Source organism: Penaeus japonicus, unplaced genomic scaffold (assembly GCF_977035675.1).
Source record: "Penaeus japonicus unplaced genomic scaffold, GWHDUDI00000001_assembly GWHDUDI00000004, whole genome shotgun sequence".
In the NCBI taxonomy this organism is placed as follows: Eukaryota; Metazoa; Arthropoda; class Malacostraca; order Decapoda; family Penaeidae; genus Penaeus; species Penaeus japonicus.
Genome location: NW_028234406.1, coordinates 30,649,302 through 30,664,301, shown reverse-complemented (window position 1 = coordinate 30,664,301; position 15,000 = coordinate 30,649,302). Strand labels below are relative to the sequence as shown.

General features: G+C 41.1%; 1 protein-coding gene across 1 annotated transcript in view; it reads right to left on the bottom strand.

Moving 5' to 3' along the window:
* The window catches only part of Kdm3 (Lysine demethylase 3), a gene marked incomplete in the record, with an annotated part of 27,143 nt that overhangs the window by 21 nt on the left and 12,122 nt on the right, over positions 1-15,000 (bottom strand). Inside the window, 8 exon segments of the mRNA XM_086536418.1 lie at positions 1-1,882; positions 2,373-2,689; positions 2,877-3,574; positions 3,734-4,002; positions 4,783-5,357; positions 5,532-7,995; positions 8,787-8,999; positions 11,906-12,107. The exon segment at positions 1-1,882 is cut by the window's left edge and continues 21 nt beyond it. Of these exon segments, the coding sequence (XP_086392544.1) occupies positions 1,613-1,882; positions 2,373-2,689; positions 2,877-3,574; positions 3,734-4,002; positions 4,783-5,357; positions 5,532-7,995; positions 8,787-8,999; positions 11,906-12,107 (5,008 nt within the window).

Sequence of the window (15,000 nt, the reverse complement as noted above, 5' to 3'; positions counted from 1 at the left end):
ATTGTACAATACTCCTGATAGCACTTCGGACAATTTATTTCCCAAAATGCGTAATCATTTAGGAACAGAAAAACACTTGTTCATGGCATCATTTTTCCTATTCAAATTGTGATCTGTTTACATATTGACAGTACAAAAAAGTAGTACAGTTGCGTCCTCCTGATGAGGCTGGGGAGAGGGGTCGTCAGGGCTTGGCTAAACCCCTCGCTCACTACACGCCTACATCAATGTACATTTCTACATCCGCCCACGATTGACAAGCAAATAAATTATTTCTCATCTCTTTTGAGTGTTAATTTTTATAATAAAAAGAAAGATCAATGGCAACAACATGCCTATCACTTGTGTTTTGTAAATTTCTCAAAGAAAACACAGGCTTCAATATTAAACAAATATAACAACATGACATGTGAGAAACACACTACAAGAAACATCCATCCCTCAACACTACTCACATTTACACCAACAATGAGATCAATGTACAAAATGACGGTGGTGGAGAGTGGGCAGGGAAAGAGGGGAGAGGGGAGGGCATAGGGAGGGAGGGAGGGAGGAAAGGTGGTGGTGGTGGTGGTGGTGGTGGTTGTGGTGGTGGCAGCAGCAGCTTGGTTTGAGGATCGTTGTAGAGGCTGATCACTGTCACACTCTGAAGGGCATGGCCAAGTCTCCCCTCCCGCTCGTGTCTGTTCCACCTCCCCCTGCTCCACCGCCGCACTACCAACCTTCAGCTGGGCAGAATATATAATAATCAAGGCCCCCAGCCAGCATGGGGGAAGAAGGGCCCCGGCTTTCTTTTTATTTTACTTTTTAACAGTTTTCATCGGTGTCCATGTGTACACGTGTGCAACAAACAGATCAAAGAGATTGCTACCAGAATACACCCCGAGTCAGAGATCAAAAGATGAGAGGAGGGAGTGGAGAAGGAAGGTAGAAGGGGCAGAGAGGGGAGTAGTTGCTTGGCCACAACTGGGGTTCCCCGTCCTTTTGGTACTTGAGGGTATCTCAACTAAACCACTTGTTGCACTTGGCAGTCCCAGCTGGGCTTGTCAACACCTAACACCAGTAATCGAAGTGCATACCCTAAGCTGTGGGGATGCTCCGGTCGGAGTCTTCAACTCACACTGTGCACAAAATCCTGTGCACTCTATGTGGCATCACTGGTTTAAGTACACCGTGGATACATAGAGATTATGTGGGTCCTTAATAGTAAGGTCCATGGTGATTAGTACATCATATTGGATTAATAAATAATTACACCATTTCTACTTATATTACTGTCTTTGTTAATAAACATCAAAATGAACTGGACTTTGTGTTCCACACAGATCAATAATACAGCTTTGCTATAAATCGAAAGTGGAATTGATTATTTGCACTCATTATAGGAAAACCATTTTGTATAAAAAATGTTTTTGACACCACTGACTGTCAATTCACTACAATGGTTTTTTAGTCATTACACGTATCTGTTCACACACAACAAGTCTTTACCTCTGCTTTTCATGCACACTTTGCTCAAACATAATATTTCCAAGAGTTGCAAAGAATAACACTTTCAACGCACAGCATCAAGGTTTTCACTGATATGAACTACTAGTCACTTGAGCTAATTTCATGAATCGGTTTCCTTCTTTATTTTTTTCTCAGGGTCTTCCTTCACTTCGGAATTTGTAGCCTCTATTTTCTTGCTTGCCGACAGTAGGCAGGCTATGGAGTCTTTCATATCGTGGTAGATGATATTTTTAATCTGGAGTTTGTCCTCGTGGTTGGTGTGAGTGTCGCTCAAGTGCCGGAATTCTTGTGTTAAGTGGAAGCAGTATGAGATGTTTTCCGGAGAGACAAAATCCTCAGCAACTTTTACACAATTGTGCAGATTACGAACCTGGAAAGAGGAGGATAAGGTATTGGTCTCTTTGTTTAGGATCATAACAGCAAGAGGGATCTTTAGAACTCCCTCCCATACAAATATCCAAAATGTGTGCCTAAAACAGTGGTTATTAACTTGTTTCAAGCTACAGACCACCTGTCCACTTCAAAAAATCAGGGAACCATCTCTGAGTGATGAAAAAGAGGTTATTTTTAATAAAAAATACAAGCTCCAATTTCTAGATTTTTACAAAACATACGTAATGTCCTGTGAACCACAAATAAATAATTGAGGCTCCAGTTCGGGGGGTAATAGTTGAACCATATTTCCCTTTGCAATATTATAAATAATTTGACGACTACATTTACAATTTATTTTTGAGAATGCTCAGTAAACAAAAGTAATAAAATCAGCATTTCAACTAATCATCTATCAAAAATCCATCACAGACAAAAAGAGTAACTAATTTTTTAAATTATGGTAATCCAGTTAGCTAATTAATTACCTGATGAGGAGCCCCTGCCGGGATGAAGACAGCATCTCCCAGACACTGGATGATGGCGTAACCCTCCACGCCATACTCCTTATACAGTCTTTCTCTGAGAGGACCATCCAGGTACCAAGACTGGTCATGAATCGGGTCGTGGTGAGGCTCCAGCTTATCCCCGCGTTCTATGGCCACTTTATTGAGCAAGTCGCGAATCTTATCAGCATCTCTGGCATGGTAGATGTGCCATAATGCTCCTGGTACTTCCTCCTTCTCCCGCACTCTTCGGCGGGTTAGGACATCACAGCCAGCCTCATCGATGGCCTTTAGAGCTGCTGCAAATTTGAAAAAAATATATACATAAATAAAATCAGCACTATTAGAACTAACTATTGTTCAAGGTACATTCTAGTTTTCAAAGAAGGTTAAGAAATCCTTGAATCTATATTAATATGAACTCCTTGAATCTGAATTAATATTCTGTTAAATTAAACTTTGCATCAATAAGTATAGAGAACTTACCCTTTATATGATCTTCGTAATCAGCATCTTTAGGAACACCAACGTAACACATGACATTAACAGCATCAGAGATATCCAAATGAAGGTTTGTGGAAGCTCTGCTTGGGTGCATGGCCGAACCATAAGCAATATACATTTTTGGACCCAGGTCAGGCCGGACAAAGCACTCTGGGAGGCGGCCAGCAAGATTTAGCCTGCCATTTCTTCTCGTATACTCTCCCATGGGTAGAACACTCATCAGATCTTCAAATCTTGAGGGCAGCATTTCTGCAAAGTCATCCCCTGGGGGCCAGTCCTTCAGCTTCAGCACCATGGGCTGCCCCTTCTCATCCTTCAGTCTCTTGCCATAGTTCTCAAAACCTTCCCAGAATTTCTTCATGGGTTGGTTGGGAACAATGTTACCAGTGAGGCAGTTGATTAGATCATTCTTGATGTCCCCAAAGTCCTTTGAGAAAGCAGACGGCTTCCACAGATCAGGGGAGAGCTTCTGCCCAACGCCCGATATGATGACAGGCTGCCCCCGCTTCCACTGATCCTGGAAGATGAGTGTGTTGGAGGGTGCCAGGGGATCTTGTAACCGTAGCAACTTGCCGTCACAGAGCCAGGAGTGTGCCACACCAGGATACAAGGTGCTGCTCTCTGTCTTGGTCATTATCCTGATTGGAAGTGGCTCACGCCCTCGAGGAGTGTAGTTGTACCTGAAGAGGAAGAATTACAATGAATAAATCTATATTAAGCTTAAAACACAGGTATGATTACTATCAATTAAGCCTATTTTCTTAACTAGAAGACTATTACATCAACAATCTACCAACAACCACATCGACATTCATTCAGAGGGGACAGCAACAACTTACTTTCGGACAAAATGTTTGAGCACCATCTGATCGTTATCCTTCGTGTCCTCCTTGTCCGACGTGTTGTCAATCACGCAGGAGATGACCTCATCCACCGTGTCCAGTTTGGGCTTCTTCTTGCTGGTCTCTTTGCTGGACTTTGTGGGAGGCGTGTTTTCATCCTTCGTGCCTCCATTGGGCCGAGCATTGGGCCGGATCAACAGCTCACGCAGGGTTGAGAAATTTCCCTCCTTGTCATCCGAGTCCGAGTCAGAATCAGAGTCAGAACTCTGCAAGAAACAAATGATCTATTGAGGAACCTTAGATTGCAAGAAAATGCATCATAGGTATACCCATGAACAATACATCAACATTTCATATAAATTTTTTTCAAATTTTCAAAATCATATCATGAATATAATTGCCTAAACAAAAGAAGCAAACAATAAACAAAAAAAGTACAGCTGCAGATGCAGACAATACTATTTCAACAGCAATTGACATTTATACCCATTGTCCTTACATTTCCCAAACTGCACTATTACATTTGAAATTACATACAATGGAAGCACAAAACTGCTACAAACCCAAACAAGTAAGTTAGACTTTGATAGAAATTCAACTAGCTAAAAGTACCTGATGATTATCTGACCCTTAACAGCTAAATAAAACAAAATAAAAAGTACTTGTTCCTCCTCTCCATAAATAACTGATAACAAAAACGATACATTCTTAAACCATTGATCTATTGTATCTGTTTCCTTTAGTATCCTAAAAGCAGGTCAGAAAATGATAAAACAATCATATGTTCCACAAGTTTGTTGTTGCAAACTCAAATAAAAAATTAAACAAGAGTGAACCAAGTGTTACTGAACAAAATCAATAATATCTTCTATGTACTAATTAAAGTTAAGTATTTTGTCTTCCTTTCTTGCTCAGCATTGCCTTTGCAAAAATTGCTTCTTGCAAAAATAAATTAAAAAAAACAAGTACAGTGTTACAGGAATAAGAAAAAGTGGAGATATCCTTCACTTACTCCTCCATAAAACATTACCAACCCTCACACTTACCTCACTGTCTCTCTTGTCACTGGAGAGTGCAACATCAGCAAAGAAGTTCAGTGGAGAGTTGGACATCTCCTCATCTTTGCCATTCATTTTTTCAGTCTTCTCCTGCTTCACTGTCCCATTCACCAGTTCACTTTTACTAGGGTCTTTCTTAATATTTTTGAGCAGATCTTTATTAACTCCATTGAGCTTCTTCTTATCATCTTGGGATGCTTGTTCTTTGTACTTTTTAGCTTCAGGGCAATCACAGTACTGAGGGATGTTCCACTTATGTCTCACTTCATGCACTTTCCCCCCCAGCTCTAGGAGCGCATTCCCCGAGATTATCTGAGTAAGCATGAGTTTGTCCTGCTCGTGCGGGAGTCTAGATGCACACAGTAACCACGAGTATTCATCACGGTCTTTACCGCCTTCATCCCACACCTTCACTGTTCCGTTCTTACGGCCTTTGTAGCAATCTATGCATACCACAAAACCACACTTGCTACACGCCCAATGGATGTTGAACAAAGTAGTTTCACACACATCACACATCTCCCGGACTCCTTGCACCACTCGCTTCCATGCCACTACAGTCTCTGAAACCCAAGATCAAAAGTTTACAGATATGTGTAAAGTATCAAATAATTTGAACTATAACTTATGTTCCTAAGGCTTTACAGGTTATTATGTAAAATCCTGTATAAAACATCTTTATTATCTTGCAATTTCTTATCATAGAACGTATAAAAGTCAAATAAATCAACACTTACCATCACCCATATGAAGTGCCATTGCTTCTTTCTCCTGCTCCACCAGATCACAGAACTGATCCCCTACGTGGGTCAATAAAAACTGACTTGTTTCCTCATCTAAATCCTCTGGAGCATTGTCACTGTCTGGCACCCACAGTTTTAGGTCGTCCACTGACACATCTTTTATGGGGTCTGAAAACCCAGCTACAGCCAGTTGCCCATTCTTGGTGTAACGGAGTCGTCGGAAGGCATAGAAACGGCAAAAGATGTTGGGCATCTTCTTGTTTCTCTGGTGGGCTGTCCAACGGCACTCTCGACACTTAGGTAGTTTTGGAGCCACCTCATAACATGACCCATCTTGCAAGAAGCTCTCTCCTGTTTTCTTGAGCTGAGATACTGGGGGTTTCTGCAGAGGGTCATTTTGTGGGGGTTCCTCTTTGGACTTTTTTGGCTTTGGACCTTCCTCCTTGTCTTTGTCTGGCTTGGACTTGGGTTTCCTCCCTCTTTTCTTGGGTTCAGAGTCAGGTTTCGAAGGTATTCTCCCCGATTTCTTTAGGTTTGTCTCTTCACTCGCATCACTGTCTTTCTCACTCTCACTATTACTATCACTACTTTTTTTCATTTTTTTCAATTTTCTTTTCCCTTTGCCTCGCTTTGGCTTTTGAGTGGTACTCCCTTCAGAGTCTGTTGAGCTTGAGTCCCCATCTTTGATATCTTGGCTATGCCCATTGGGTATACTATTAGGTATACTATTCACAACTTTTGGCTTACGCACAACTACTTTTGGCTCCGACTTGACAGCTGTAGTAATTGTTGACGTTGGCTTTGAGGAAACGGGAGTACTGCAGGCCGGTGGAGGTGGTGGTGTAGCTACTCTAACTGAGAGTGAGCCAGAACTGCTAGTGGTTGTTGGTGGGATGATTTCAACACCACTCTCATGTCTCTGAAGCCATGCTTTCTTTAGCTTGTGTACATAACCCCCAGCAGGACCTGGACTATTGGATTTCTCTGGTTCTGTCATCTTGTTTGCCCCAGGTGAAGAGCTGTTTTCAGTACGTTGCAGAGTTGGGGTTGTGGCAGCTGGAGGTTGGCTCGGCGGGCGTGAAGCTGGACTTGCAACACGAGACAGGTTGGCTGCAAGAGCTACTGTGTTCTCTACAGTGGTAATTGTAGTAGCAGCAGTTGGATACAAAGGGCTTGGTTCTGACACACGAGACAACAGTGGCTGGTTAGCTGTGCTTTCAAATCTGGGTTTCTTTGGATCTTGAGGCGTTGGAGTTTGAGTTCGTCTCTTGCTAGGAGATGCAGCATCCTCACGGGTGCCCAGATCCAGTGGCTGTGTCTGTGTTGGCTGTGGGGACGGGTGTGGGGGAATGTGAGGTGTTGCAACATGGGGAGAAGAAACTGGAGTTATCCTTGCTGGAGGTGGTGGACCTGGTGTTACCACATGTTTATGGTGTGGAGATGGTACTGTGGGCGGATAGATGCGAGCATCATATGGGCCTCTTTCCATGGGTGGCCGCTGTTCATGTGGAGGCATTGGAGGCCTCGATTCAGGAAGTACCCCTCTACCCGAATGAGCTGGAGGTGGTCCTCCCACACCACTGGCTTTGCTGGTCAGGGGCAGAGGTTGTGGGGGTCTGGAATCAGGACGGCACACTGGAGTACCTGTGGTTATGCCAGGCTTGCCGTAGATTTGAGGTGGCGGAGAGCTCACCTTCGACTTAGCAGATACTGACGATACATGTAGTGGATTGGGAACCAGCCCAGCGGTTATAAAATTGGGAGGGTAAGTGGTGGGAGGGGGTTTTACCCCAGTAGTATAGTATCGGTCAGGATGTGCTGGTGAAGGCGTGGAGTGTGGAGAGGACTGTGGTTGTCTAGCTTTGGTCAACTCCACACTATGGGGCAAAGTAGTCTGATGATGCGAGGTGCTACTTCTGTGTAAGGAGGGAGATGGTTCATGTGGTTTGTACGCTGAACCAGGTGGGTACGGACTAGACCTTTCTGGGGGCCGCTGCTTGGGACTTATAGAATGTGGAGGGGCTTTCTCATACTTGATCTCTGGCTGGATGATGACCGACGTCTTGTCCCGTGGGTCAGGGTAATGCAGGTAAGGGACCCTCTCTGAGTGGAGAGTTTTGGCATCTTTGTAATTTGATGGATAGGTGGCCAAGTTGAAGCTTGGATCCGCAAGCTTAGGCAACCCTGAGGAAACCGCAGGCTTCTCAGAAGGTTTACTGGAGTGTGCTGGTGGAGGATACCTAATCTTCCCCAAGGAATCCCTATTCCTATCTGTGTCGCGGAAAGCTTTGTATATGCTTTCCTGCACCATCTTCTCTGGCTCATGTGCACGGCGTATAGCCTCTTCCTGACGTTGCTGCTGCTGCTGCTGCTGCTGCTCCAAGAGCCGCCGATCCTCCATCGCATCTATCCGTTCAGTTTTGACCAAACCAGACAGGGTATTCCATCCACCAACCTTCTGAAATTACAATAATAAGATATAAGCATAAAACTTATACTACTTCATTAAAAAATCTATAAAAAAAGGCTTCCATTTCATTTTTTTTTTTGGGTGGGATTAGCTGGGAAATTTCAAATAACAAGCTAAGGATGAACAAATCCCACTTAATCATTGTAGAAATAAAAAGCAAACTGATATTTGTTTTCAGTATAAAGATATCAGTTTTCTTTGCATGAAAACTGGAACAAAACAGAAAACTTATAAAGAGTTGAAATAAGCATAGTAAGGTGCAACTCCCTGACAATGAATTTAAACAACTAGAGAGAGAAATTAAGGAGGATATAAAGCTATGAAGTAAAACATCTCACACAAAAAGCATTTACCTATCTTGAAATTCTGTACACCATAATAAAACCAACCATGACAAAGTGGCAGCCACACAGAGGCAAAGGCTACTAGCCAGGCCTGGAATAATTGTACCACCCTCATGGGTAGGAGCTGTCCAGATTGAACCTTATTCCTTATACCTTATTCTTACTTTATTTCATCAATTCATATTCCCCTTCACATATACAAATAAACTTTCACATGCAACTTCTCATGCTTTCCCACTTCCCCTGATAAAATACACACAATAATAACAATAAAACCACACAAGCTCCAGCCTGACAGACAGCCCTACTCTTTATCCTGGCCTGAGCAGTGGCCACATCCAGCCGTTGACTGTGGCTGTGAGGGAGTTCCTCTTCTCCTTATCATTTATTGAGCAATCAAATAACAATGTTCATTCATTTGGACGAGGTACTAACACTATGAGCAGCCAGTGTGGAGTCATCACGTGATGCAGTCGTCCGTACCTGGGCGTGCGCTTGGGCCTGGTAGGGTTTACTGTGTGGTGTCATGAGAAGGGGGTGGTTGTGAGATGGGTGGTTGGAGGGATGGTGGTGGTTGGTCAAGCCGTGGACGTAATAGGCCTGGTTGAGGTTCTCAGCTGGCATGTGGCGGACAGTCTCTCCACCGTGCTACAATAAACCATATACCCCATCAGACATGTCTCCCCACCCACTAAACCATCTCATCCAGCAGAATGAAATCAACATACACTAAGATTATGGTAAAATAATAATAAAAATGGTAATAATGATAATGATGACAATAATGATAATGATGATAATGATGATAATGATATTAATAATAATAATAATAATAATAATAATTATAATAATAATATTAATAATAATGATAAAAAAATAATTATTATCATCATAATAACAACAATAATAATGATAATAATAATCACTATTATCATTATCATAATGAATAATATCAATAATAAAAATAACTATGAATAAAATACAACTAAATTTATAAAAATGTGAATCTCAAAATTATGCAAAATGTAAAATTCAACGACATGAAAATAGGCTTCAGTCTCCTCGATTTGAAGACGTACAATTCTGAAATAAGCAGGAACATGTGAGTTCATCCTTGCCCTTTGGGAGAGAAGAAAGAGGAAAAACACGAAAAATAGAAATAAGAAACATAAAAACATCAACTGATTTCATGACTTTAATTATACTACTAACCATAAGTGAGAAAGCATTTACTTGAAAATAAAATTTCTTAAAAGGAAGTAACTCAACTAATTACAACATCAATACATGGAAAAACATCTGACAATTGCTGGTCTCCAGGATGTACAGGAACAGTCTAGATTCTTTCTATACTTATGATCAAATAATTCATAAAAGATTCATATTACACACAAAAAATAATATAAAAGGCAGTTTCGTGGTAAATTCCAAAACATTAATGGAACATCAATATCTTCACATGGAGCTCATCATTCAAGACATGAATTTGAGATGGGGTAGTTGTGGGAATCAAATAATAGCTTTTTCTTTAAAATAAGACATGTCTAAGGAATTTTCATCAAATGGATAGAGAAAGGCATAAAACAAGATCAGAGACATAGTAAAGAAAAGGATGGCAGGGATATATTGATGAAAGGTGAGAAGGAACAATGGAGGGAGAGACAAAGAAAGAAAATAGGAAATATCTGGGCAACATTCTCCGTCTCATGTCTGCCATTCATATCCTCTACATTTTGGGTTGCAGGGCACATTCAAGTGGTACTACTAGAGTAGAGATAAGTGTCATGCAAGCCTTCATTCAGTATAATGAGCAAAAGGACAGGAAAAGTATGAGGTCTTGTGTAAACTTATTACTGATTTTGTACATTAAGTCAAATAAATAAATAAATGCACAAGATAATGTGTCCCACACATTTCTAAAATCAAAAGTAATCATGATACCTTTAAATAGTCCTGTTTTGTCCAAGTCAGGTTTTCTGTCAAAAGTCCTTCAGCCTTCTCAAAGCTTAATTGAACAAAGATATTTGACACGTGCTCATAGAACATGATTGTGATTATCAATTGTGTCAGCATTATAAAATCCAAAATCTGGACCTATTAATGTTGTATCAAACACACATAAAATACAATTACAGAATGTGATCAATGTCTTTATCTTTCCTTTTCTGAACATCATACTTGGTCAATTATTTAACATTATTTCCATCTTGGAGGTTTCTGGTGATTATCAACCCACTAGATGAAGAAGAATTTAAGCCAACATATTTTCTTTCCATATATCACACTCTCTACCTGTCAATAAACTATCAATCATTCATAAAGCTCCCTCCTTTTAGGACAATTTAGCACCACCTACCAAAATCTTTGTACAAGTGTAATCTTTCTCTTTCGTGTAACCTGATGATATTATCAGCCTTTTGCAGTAAAACTATTCAATACAACCTCTTTCTTATGTATATTATGCATGAGTCATGACAAAAATATAACTTATTGCATATCCTCAAAAATACTAGGAGTCTATCTTAGCTTTTCTAGGTCTGTCTATGATTTGATTATGACTCACTCAAGTGCAGTTAATCATACTTAAGTACTCATCATATTTAAATCAATTCCTGGTAGTTCTAAAATCCAAAATAATAAAATAATAAAATTAATTCCAGACTTCACAAGAGAAAACCTAAACAAAAAATCAATACTTATCTCTGCTTCCTATTGTACAGGTTTGTATAATTTCTTACTTAGTATTAAAACAATATAGTTGACCTGCTGCTGTATCAAGTCGTCTTCCTAGTTTTAAAAGCCAAAATCCTCAACTTCAATCTGACCTGATTTGCACTTAATTATCCAACACTTTGCTATGTTTGGATCTAGCATATAATGGAATTTCCACTAGTACTGAACACGTTACTGAGATTTCCTACTTTGCCTGACAATTCTTCTCCATCTCAATTTATATAGACAAATTAAATCTAGCAATATCAACTGCATGTCAGTAAATGAAAAGAAAATGTTGCTTAAAATAAAGGAATAAATTTAATTCGACCCATCTCTGTGCTGGACCACTTTCTCTTACTAAAACAACTTTTTGCCTTCTTGTCCCATCAGAACGTGACCACACCCAGTTCCTCCTAACTCAACACCCACAACTGCCTGGGGCCATCATATCACATTCATCCACCACTCCATTTACTGCTTGGTACACTTAAATAACTGTTCATCACAGTAGTTGAAAATACCACATAATATTGGTGTATTGAGGTCTTCCTTTCCATTTTGCATTCACATTACCACTCTCTCCTATTCTCAACAAACATCTTGAACTGTTTCACCATGTGTATTTTTCATCTCCAATATGCTACTTGCTAGTTTACTAACCTGCCTTTACAACTGATTCCATCAATGGCTGCATCACAGACCCAGTCTCTCCTTCTCATCATTACCCTTCCTTTCAACCACTTTCTTTTTACCTTCAATGACCTTCCTACCATTTGCCAATAGCCACAGATGAGCACTGCTTTGAAATAAACAGAGCTAACCCTGTGTCTAAGAATTACCTTGTGCTGGGCCAGGCGGAAAGTCTTGTTGAAATGCTGGTCCACCTGGTACTGCTGACGCTCCTTCTCCTCCTGTTCTCGTCTCTCCTTCTCTCTCCTCTCCCTCTCCCGCTCCTCTCTTTCTCTCCGTTCTCTCTCTGTTCTTTCACGCTCCATTTTCTCCTTGGCAAGACGTTCCTTTTCCCGGACTTCTGCCTCACGCCTGGAAGAGAATAATTTCATTGTTTATTTTACTTCAAAATATCTCAAAAATTAGTTGAATACACATTACTGCAACCTTCATTAAGAGTCAACTGAATGTAAGACCCTTCTAGTATCAATGAATACTAAATAAACTACATCTCTATAACTCTCCTGCTGGATTAATAATAGAACTACAGTAATATCCTACCCAAACTGCCAATGTAATATGTTGTTTCTCTTTACTCAGTTATGATATAAATAATAATAATAATGATTACAAAATATTCTGCTGACCCCAAAGAAGAAACAATGCACTCCCACATTATGGACCTTAGTGCAGGATTCAAGCTTCACCTCAATTCCTATCAGATTAAGACATGAAGAGGGAAGTGCCTTGGAGGCACTCTGTCTTCCAAAACCATAACAGTCTGGCAGCGTATTAAAGAAAGGAAGAAAAAGAGGAGAAGAAAAAGGTGTAATTTATGCCTAACTTCACTATATAAAGGATATGAGATTCCTCCTTCCTTGTGCTAAAGTACAAACTTTAATGTCCATAATGTGTGTAGGTATACAAGATTACAAAGTGGTATCAAATAACTGAAGAGCTGCTTAATGAGGGAGGGAGAAAAAGAGGATGAAGATGAGGAAGAAAAACTAAAAACAAGGGAAAAGCAAAACCAAACAAGATCAAGTTCCAACAAAAACAAAATTATAATTCACATTGCAGCAGAAGAAACAGCAGCAGCCACAGCAGAATTATAATTTCAACATTCCACCAAACCTGGCCAGTGAAGCCCCCCTAGGCTTTAAAGGCTGCATGAGGATTTGCTTTTGAAATTCCTAAGACTATATATAATGACTTCCAAATGTGATGAAAACAACAATAATAACCAAAAGCAAACGACAAATAATATCAGGGAAGTTTTACATTGCTGCTTCACATTGCCAAGGAATAATCAATATGCTGCTTTGCCTCATCAAAATGCCTCATCAAAATGAGTTTAATTCTCACAAAACCTCTCAATGTAAACATGGCTTTGTAAAAAGAAAGAACAAAAGAGAAGAAATTGTTAGCTGTATAATTCCTTTTAATATCAAACTCACATGATCAAAAGATGAAATAAATAGAGAAAAATACTGAAAGAAAGAACAAAGAGAACAAAGAAAATGCTAAACAGGAAAACAATATCAAACATAACTATATCACAACTCCAACAAAACCCTAGAATAAGCAGTTCAGTAATTTGTTATGCCACAGTCCTAATATCAAACTCATCTTCAGAAACTACAATTGAAAATACACACATTCTTGCTCACTGGTGTCCAAACAAACAAAACCGGAAAAAAATACAAACTGGTTCTTGGAACGCATTTACCATATACTGAACAATACTTGCATGAACTTCCTTGCCTCTCATTCTCTTTCTCTCCTCTGACAAGTCGCAAAGATTACTGGATATCTGACAAAGCGCAAGGTGTCGCTATTCTGAGACTTACGGACTATAATGAGAAAAGCTTGAACACCCCACATCATTCTAAAAATAGACGCTTTCCTCCTCTTCCCCCTTCTAACATGGAAGGATGGTAAGAGGTAGGGCATTATGAGGGGAGGGGTGAAAAGAAGAGAGGACAGAGGGAGTGGAAGTAGTAGTAGGAATAACAAATAGGAAAACAAAATAAAATGCAAAATGTCAAGACAAAAAGAAACCAAGAGGCCTTCCAAGTCCTTTTGTGTCAGAGGAATAGCACTGGCAGGGATTCCCTTACTCAAAGGCACATACAACCAAAAACAACACAAACAAACAAACAAACATACGTGTGCGCGCGCGCGATCTCGACGACAGACGAACGCACTCACACCCGCGCACACGCACACACACACGCACAGGCACAGGCACAGGCACACGCACACGCGATCTCTACGACGGACGTACGTACTCACACGCGGGCGCGCACGCGCACGTACACGCACACGCCAACTGATTCTGCTTAACAGGTTCTGGCGTCATGTTAGGTTTACATCCAATCCACGAGTTCACTGAATAATGTACAAATCTCTTCATTTCCCACCGAAATCCCGGTCATGGGTTCGTCACCATGCAAGATTCGATCTTGTCCCGGGAGACATTTCCAATTAAGATGTCTCTTTACTTATTCACGATTCCCATAACGACAACAGGTCCTGATCAATACCTCAAAGAGAGAAGGGTTCCTTAAAGCTGTGAGTTCACTTTTTGACCTTGGGCTTGTGGGCTTACCCGGAGAAACGCTTCTTGGATACACCACAATGAACTTGAAGCAGAAAAAACATTCACAAATCCCCGAAATGCACATACTAACCATAGTGAACGTTTTTAATCTGACACCGATTTATTACACTGGAGATACGAACTCTCCCCCATAAATGAAACAGAAAACTTCACGAAATGACTTTCCTCACGAAATGCAATGTGTGTTGATAATGGGAGAGGGAGAGGGAGAGGGAGAGGAAGAGGAAGGGAGGGAGGGAGGGAGGGAGGGAGGGAGGGAGGGAGGGAGAAAGAGAGAAAGAGAGAGAGAGAGAGAGAGAGAGAGAGAGAGAGAGAGAGAGAGAGAGAGAGAGAGAGAGAGAGAGAGAGGAGAGGGGGAGAGAGAGGGGAGAGAGAGGGAGAGGGAGGGAGGGAGAGGAGAGGGGGGGAGAGGAGAAGGGAGGGGAGAGGGAGGGAGGAGAGGGAGGGAGAGGGAGGGAGGGGGAGGGAGGGAGAGGGAGAGGGGAGGGAGGGAGGGAGGGGAGGGAGAGGGGAGAGGGAGGGAGGGAGAGGGAGAGAGAGGGGAGAGAGAGGGGAGGGAGAGAGAGAGAGAGAGAAAGAGAGAGAGAGGAAGGAGAGAGAGAAAGAGAGAGAGAGAGAGAGAGAGAGAGAGAGGGAGAGAGA